The sequence below is a fragment of the Chiloscyllium plagiosum genome, chromosome 36 (assembly GCF_004010195.1).
Source record: "Chiloscyllium plagiosum isolate BGI_BamShark_2017 chromosome 36, ASM401019v2, whole genome shotgun sequence".
Lineage (NCBI taxonomy): Eukaryota > Metazoa > Chordata > Chondrichthyes > Orectolobiformes > Hemiscylliidae > Chiloscyllium > Chiloscyllium plagiosum.
Window position 1 is genome coordinate 9,171,628 of NC_057745.1, and position 6,728 is coordinate 9,178,355.

At 40.5% G+C, this 6,728-nt stretch overlaps 1 protein-coding gene across 4 annotated transcripts in view; it reads right to left on the reverse strand.

Moving 5' to 3' along the window:
* Nucleotides 1-3,953, reverse strand: part of LOC122540930 (lactadherin-like) — an 89,983-nt gene extending 86,030 nt beyond the window's left edge. Inside the window, exons 1-2 of one of the 4 annotated variants that reach the window (XM_043677244.1) lie at nt 3,938-3,953; nt 3,672-3,787 (exon numbers count right to left, since the gene is read on the reverse strand). In XM_043677244.1, coding sequence (XP_043533179.1) covers nt 3,672-3,741 — 70 coding nt within the window. In that variant the 5' untranslated portion in view covers nt 3,742-3,787; nt 3,938-3,953. Of the gene's footprint in view, nt 1-3,671; nt 3,879-3,937 lie in introns of those variants that run through there. The other 3 variants (XM_043677245.1, XM_043677246.1, XM_043677247.1) reach the window with 3 other exon arrangements.
* Nucleotides 3,954-6,728: the final 2,775 nt, after the last annotated feature.

A 6,728-nucleotide genomic window follows, 5' to 3' on the forward strand; every position in this document is an offset into this window, starting at 1 on the left:
AGTAAATGATGTGTGTGGAGGTGCAGGTGAATTTGTGACAGATATGGAAGGATCCCTTGGGGCCTTGGAGGGAAGTGTGGGGGGAGGTGTGGGCGCAAGTTTTGCATTTCTTACGGTTGCAGGGGAAGGTGCCGGGAGTGGAGGTTGGGTTGGTGGGTGTGGACCTGATGAGGGAGTCGCGGAGGGAGTGGTCTTTCCGGAACGCTGATAGGGGAGGGGAGGAAAATATATCCTTGGTGGTGGGATCTGTTGAGGTGGCGGAAATGACGAAGGATGATACGATGTATCTGGAGGTTGTTGGGGTGGTAGGTGAGGACCAGTGGGGTTCGGTCCTGGTGTCGATTGGAGGGGCGGGGTTCAAGGGTGTAGGCGGGAAGTGGAGAGCATCGTCAACCACGTCTGAGGGAAATTTGTGGTCTTTGAAGAAGGAGGCCATCTGGGTTGTTCGGTAGCAAACTACATATAAATGTAATAAAAACTCTCATTTCAAAATTTCCCTAAAAACCCTCTCACTTCCACAGAGTTAAAATTGAACCTCTTAAAGATTCACTCCTAAAGACGCTTAGATTTCCTTTAAAAACACCTCAAAATTACAGCTTTAGCACTTAGTTCTTTAATTTATTTCCTCAAATTTTGTGTTAGAATAAAAGCTGATTGTGTTCTGATCATTTCAGGTTTTTGTAATGTTTCTGGAAACTTTTCTTTTTGATACACATTTAAAATGAAAAGCTTCATCCAATGTTTACAGGTCATGATCTAGCTTCATTCTAACGAGATCTGGACTGTGTCAGCATGTAAAACAAGCTGAAACATTACAAGAACAGCTTACGCAGCAAAATAATTGAACAGAATCACAGTCATCTACCTACTTCCCCAGCTGAATGTTATTATTTGTTTTGCTCTGTTCATAGTTAAAAGCAAATATCTACTTCACAATCTAGGTTGCATGTTAAAAATCCTTTGTGTGTTACTTGTTGATCTGATGGAACTGTCAGAAGATGATTGATGCTTCATTTTGCTTTGATATCTTAGATATTATGGCAAAGAGCCAAATGAAATCAGACACTTTGTCCCATAACCAAAGTAACTAGTAGAACTACATCTTCAACTCCAACTGTTCTTATAATCCATAAAGTTCCTTCTTTGTTGAACTGGCTAACAGATAATAGCTTCATGATGCAGATTTAAATAAATTTGTTGTTGCTAAGCATAATTTGAATCAAAATACTGCATTCACATGTTTGCTTTCTCACTCACCCCCAAAATCTTTTCCAGACCACAACTTTTGCTGAGATCAAGGGCAATGGGAACAATCCACTCTCCTTTACCTTACCTAAATGGCCAACTGTCCTGTGGGACCAGGCTATTAAACTATTGGGTGAGTATCACTGACTACTCAATTCTCTGACCCACCCCTTAACCTTCCTCTGTTATAGTGGAAAATGCTTCACCCATCTCCACACTTCAGAATTCACCTCTCCACCATCCTTCATTCTTTCTATCTTCAATACTCTCCTTAAAATCATGAGGTTTCTGTGTGATAGCTAAAGCAACAAGAGAAAATTATATGTAGAGAATCATCTTCTCAAACTGTTTTCCAGTTCTCGCTGGATGTTTAACAACCTCCACTGACCCTTTCTCTATCTCTATCCCTTTTGGAAACACTTGAACGGTTTTGCTCCAGTAAGGATGTTGCATGTTTTCCGTGTTGACATTCACATACAACCATGTTTCCAGCAATTCTTACTGTGGAACAGCCTGAAGTCTGGCTGATTTCAACCTCTTACAGCCCTGTTAACCATTGCTCAGGCAGTAGCACTCTTGCCTTTGTGTTGGAGATTCAAGTTTCACTTCAGAGACTTGAACACAGACCATTTGACACTCCAAAGGGTGTGCTCCATTCTAAGATGTCTTGAATTTCAGATGGAATGTTAAACCAAGGCCCCATCTGCTCTCTCTGGGAAATTTAAAAAACCCCAAAGTGCTATGTTTATGAACACTGAGGGAGTTCTCCTGTCCAATATTTATTTCTCAGTCCACATTACCAAATAGATCATCTAATCATTCCAGGAGCTTCCTGTAAGCAAACTGATTGTTGTAGTTCCTACTTTACAAAAGGAATTTCACTTCAAAAGAACTTTTATCATAGAACTTGTTGGGACCATTAAGAAAGATATTATAAAAATGCACATTTTTTATTTCAGATTGGACATTAAATATTGAAACAGTTAAATTGTCTTCACTTCTGGTTATTAGAAAAGTTTTGTTGGGGATTGATGAAATTTAATTAATATAGACTTTAGTGGGAGTTGTATAAATTTTAACCCTCAATTACTCTGTAGTGCAAGCACATGTTGAAGCTGCCCATTCAAATAGTTAATACAGTCATAGAGCTGTACAGTATGGAAACAGACCATTCAGTCCAACTCGTCCATGCTGACCAGATATCCTAGTCCCATTTGCTAGCATCTGGGCCATATCCCTCCAAACCTTTCCTATTCATGTATCCATCCAGCCACCACCACTTCCTCTGGCAGCTCATTCCATACATACACCACCCCCGTTAGGTTCCTTTTAAATCTTTCTCCTCTCACCTTAGAACCTATGCCCTCTAGTTTTGGACTCCCCCACACTGGGGAAAAGACCTTGTTTATTCACCCTATCCATGCCCTTCATGATTTTATAAACTTCCATCAGCATCCGATGCTCCAGGGAAAATAGCGCCAGTCTATTCAGTCTCTCCAACCCAGGCAACATCCTTGTAAATCCTTCCTGAACCCAGTCAAATGCAAAAAGCTCAATTTAGCTACAGGGAATCATAGTCAAGACCACAACTTTGTCATTTTCTGAGCAGAATGTGATCCCTACCACACCAAGGAAAGATTCCAGATTCACAAACAGAATATGATATACTTTATCACTGCAAGCCAATGGTCCTGATTTTCAGAAATGCCAGTCTCCTTTGAATATTGTGGGTGAGGCTGCTTGATTCTCATTTCCAAACCAGAAAGATTATGGAATGTGATTCTCATTCTCAAAACACCGGAAAATATGCCTAAATCCCCTGAAGTAAAAACAGACCTGATCTTTTTCAGGAACATACATAGACCTGGCAATAATTTCCCAGGAAGTGAATCATTCTGTGTGTTCTGGTTAGTCAGAAAGCCCTGATTCATTTTTAAGCCCTCCAAAAACAAACTAGAAAAACAAAACACTATACTGTATTCCCTTCTGCTGAGTTGGAATAAAACCCTCCTTCCCAGTTGACTTGTGGCTTATCCTAACTTTTTATAGCTTGTAAATCCGAATTAGTAACGGGGGATCCAGTGAGCTATTTGTTTACAACTCCTTGTGAAATAATTGCAAAGCAAAAGTGAAGACTGGCAGAGGTGGGTGAATTTTCCAAACTGCTTCTTGTTACAAGTTGAAAAATGATCTTACCTCACGCTCTGAATATCTTAATATAGCATTTTTAAAAAGGTGGGGGGGGGGGGGAAGAAGAAGAAACAGATGTATTTTTTCGAGATTATTCCAGTAGAATTTCCTATCGCAAAGAACAATCTGGGTATTAACTCTGGGAAAGAACTCAATGAAATCTGAAGTTATTTCGAACCGCGTGTATAAAAACTCAGGCGCCCTGCACAAATTTGTAAAGTCAACTTGCTCCTTACCACTTGTTCCCAGGGCGAGGGAGTAGGTGATGAGGAAGGCGGTGCAAAACTTCACGCTGCTGGCTCTCATCCTCTCTCCTTCTTGCCGCTTGTCTGTCTGTGTTTGTGCTCACGAACTGTAAAGAGAAAGGTGGAAAAACGCCGGAGCTGTCAAGAGCTGATATCGCAGTTTAGAGGACACGTGCCTCTCTGTGCATCCAATTATCTCGCTGACTTTTGGAAACCCAGCCTCAGGCATCAGCCAAACGCGTCAAAGTGGGACCTACCTTCAGGAACAGCTCAGACAGAGTGGGAGGTATCTTTGCTCGCAACTCCTTCTCTATCTGACTGTCAGGCTGTCTCTGCCTCTCTCTCTTTTCTCGCTCCTTCCTCAATCTTATTCGACTTTTGTGACTTCTTTTTTCCACTCTCTACTTATGGGATTATTGTGAAGCAAAACAGATTTTGTAAAAACGTTTTTGGGGGAGTGGGTGCTATCTAAACCTTATTCCTTTGTTGTTTCTGTTTTCTATGATTAAGATAATTTCTACTTAACGGAATCATAACAGCTGATTTAATCAAAAATAATTAGGGCTCTTGCTTTATGAATAAAATTCTGTTTCCATTACATAGGATTCCAGGATTTTTAAAACCATGTTTTTAAAAAGACATCTAATAATTACGTGAAATTCTCCGACAAATGACTTTGAAAGTAATACTTTAAATCCAATACGTCAATTTATAACTAACGCTGCAGTGGTTTTTATCAATCCTGAGCTCGTAAATAAAATTGCCCTTTTGGAATGAATTTTCGACTTGTATTATTTACATATACACATAAACTTACGCTCACATCTGAATCACAGGATGTAGATTCAAGTACAAATCCTGGATATGATTTCCAAAGATCAAAACTGACGTTGGAGTTTCTGAGGGATCATTCAGTGAAATTATATAGGTCATAGTTTGAAAGAAGAATATGATGATCACTTTGATGGCATTGTACTATAGCCCCCCCCCCCCCCCTAGTCAGTTAGATGTCAGATATATGTAAGAGTAATAGGGTTGTAATAGGAGGGATTTTAATTTTCCAAACACTGACTGTGTCACAGTGTTAAAGCTTTGGATGGTGAAGAATTTGTTAAATGTGTTCAAGAAAAAATTCTCTATCAAAGGATGGCACGGTAACTCAGTGGTTAGGACTGCAGCCTCACAGTACCAGGGACCCAGATTTGATTCCAGCCTTGGGCAACTGTCTGTGTGGAGTTTGCACTTCTCCTTGTATCTGCATGGGTCTCCTCTGGGTGCTCTGGTTTTGTCCCACATTCCAAAGATGTGCAGGTCAGGTGAATTGGCCATGCCAAATTGCCCATAGTGTTAGTTGCATTAGTCAGAGGGGAAATGGGTCTGGGTGGGTTACTCTTCAGAGGGTCAGTGTGCACTTGTTGGGCCAAATGGCCTGTTTCCACACTGTAGGGAATCTAATATAGTGGAAATGTACCTACTACAGAAGGAGCAAAACTTGACCTCTTGGGAAATAAAATAAGGCCAGTGACTGAAGTGTTAGTAGGGGAATACTTTGAGACTCTATAATTCTATTAGTTTTAAAATAGTTATGGAAAAGGATAAGCCTTCACTAAAAAGTAAAGGTTTCAATTGGGGTACAGCAAATTTTAATGGTATGAGACAATAACTTTCAAAAGTTGATTGGAGTAGACTGCAGGTAAAGGGACAACTGATAAAAGTGTAATAACGAGAGTTCAGAGGCATTATATTCCTATTAGAGTGAATTTAAGACTGTTAAGAGTAGGGTACAATGGACGAATGAAGATATTGAGGTTCTAGACAAGAATAAGAAAGAATCATATATTATATATAAACAACTGGGATCAAATTAATCTCCTAAAATGTATAAAGAAAGTAGGGGCATTCTCTAGAGGGAAATCAAGAGGGCAGATTTCTTGATTGGCAGATAAACTTAAGGATAATCCAGAGAGGTTCTAGAAATGCATTAAGATCAAAAGAACAACTGGAGAGAGAATAGGGCCCTTTAAAGATCAACAAAATCGTCTATGTATTGAAACTTAGGTGATGGAAAAAATACTAAATGAATCCATACACCACGATGGCTCAGTGTTTAGCACTGCTGCCTCACAGCATCAGGGTCCCAGGCTTGATTCCAGCCTCAGGTGACTGTCTGTGTGGAGTTTGCATGTTCTCCCTGTATCTGTATGGGTTTTCTCCGGGTGCTCTGGTTTCCTCCCACAGTCCAGAGATGTGCAGTCAGGTTAATTGCCGGTAGTGTTCGGTGCATTAGTCAGAGGGAAATGGGTCTGGGTGGAGGGTCAGTGTGGACTAGTTGGGCTGAAGGGCCTGTTTCCACACTGTAGGGAATCTAATCTAATCTGGTAGATTTATTAGTAAAATTAGATTACATGGGATGCAGGGTGAGCTTGCCAATTAAATACAAAATTGGCTTGATGGTAGGAGACAGAGGGTGGTGGTGCATGATTCTGTGACCGGTGACATTCCCCAGGGATTGGTACTGGGTCCACTTTTGTTTGTTATTTGTGTAAATCATTTGAATGAGAATACAGGAAACATGATTAATAGGTTTGCGAATGACACAAAAATTGGTGGTATAGTGGATGGTGAAGAAGGCTATCTAAGAATACAAAGTGATTTGATCAGGTGAGTCAATAGGCTGAGAACTGGCAGGCGAGTTTAATGTGGATAACTGCAAGATGTTGCATTTCGGTAAACCAAACAAGGGCAGGACTTATGTAATTAATGGTAGGGCCCTGAGCAGTGTCATGGAGCAGAGAGACTAAGGGGTTTATGTACATAATTCTTTGCAATTTGCATCACAGGTAGACGGGGTGATTAAGAAGGTGTTTAGCACACTTGCCGTCATTGCTCAGACCTTTCAGTATACGCGTTGGGATGTCATGTTGAGGTTGTACAAAACTTTGGTTAGAACTCTTCTGGAGTACTGTGTGCAGTTTCTGGTCGTCCTGCTATTGGAAGGATATTATTAAATAAGAGACGATTCAGGAAAAATTTACCAAGATGTTGCCA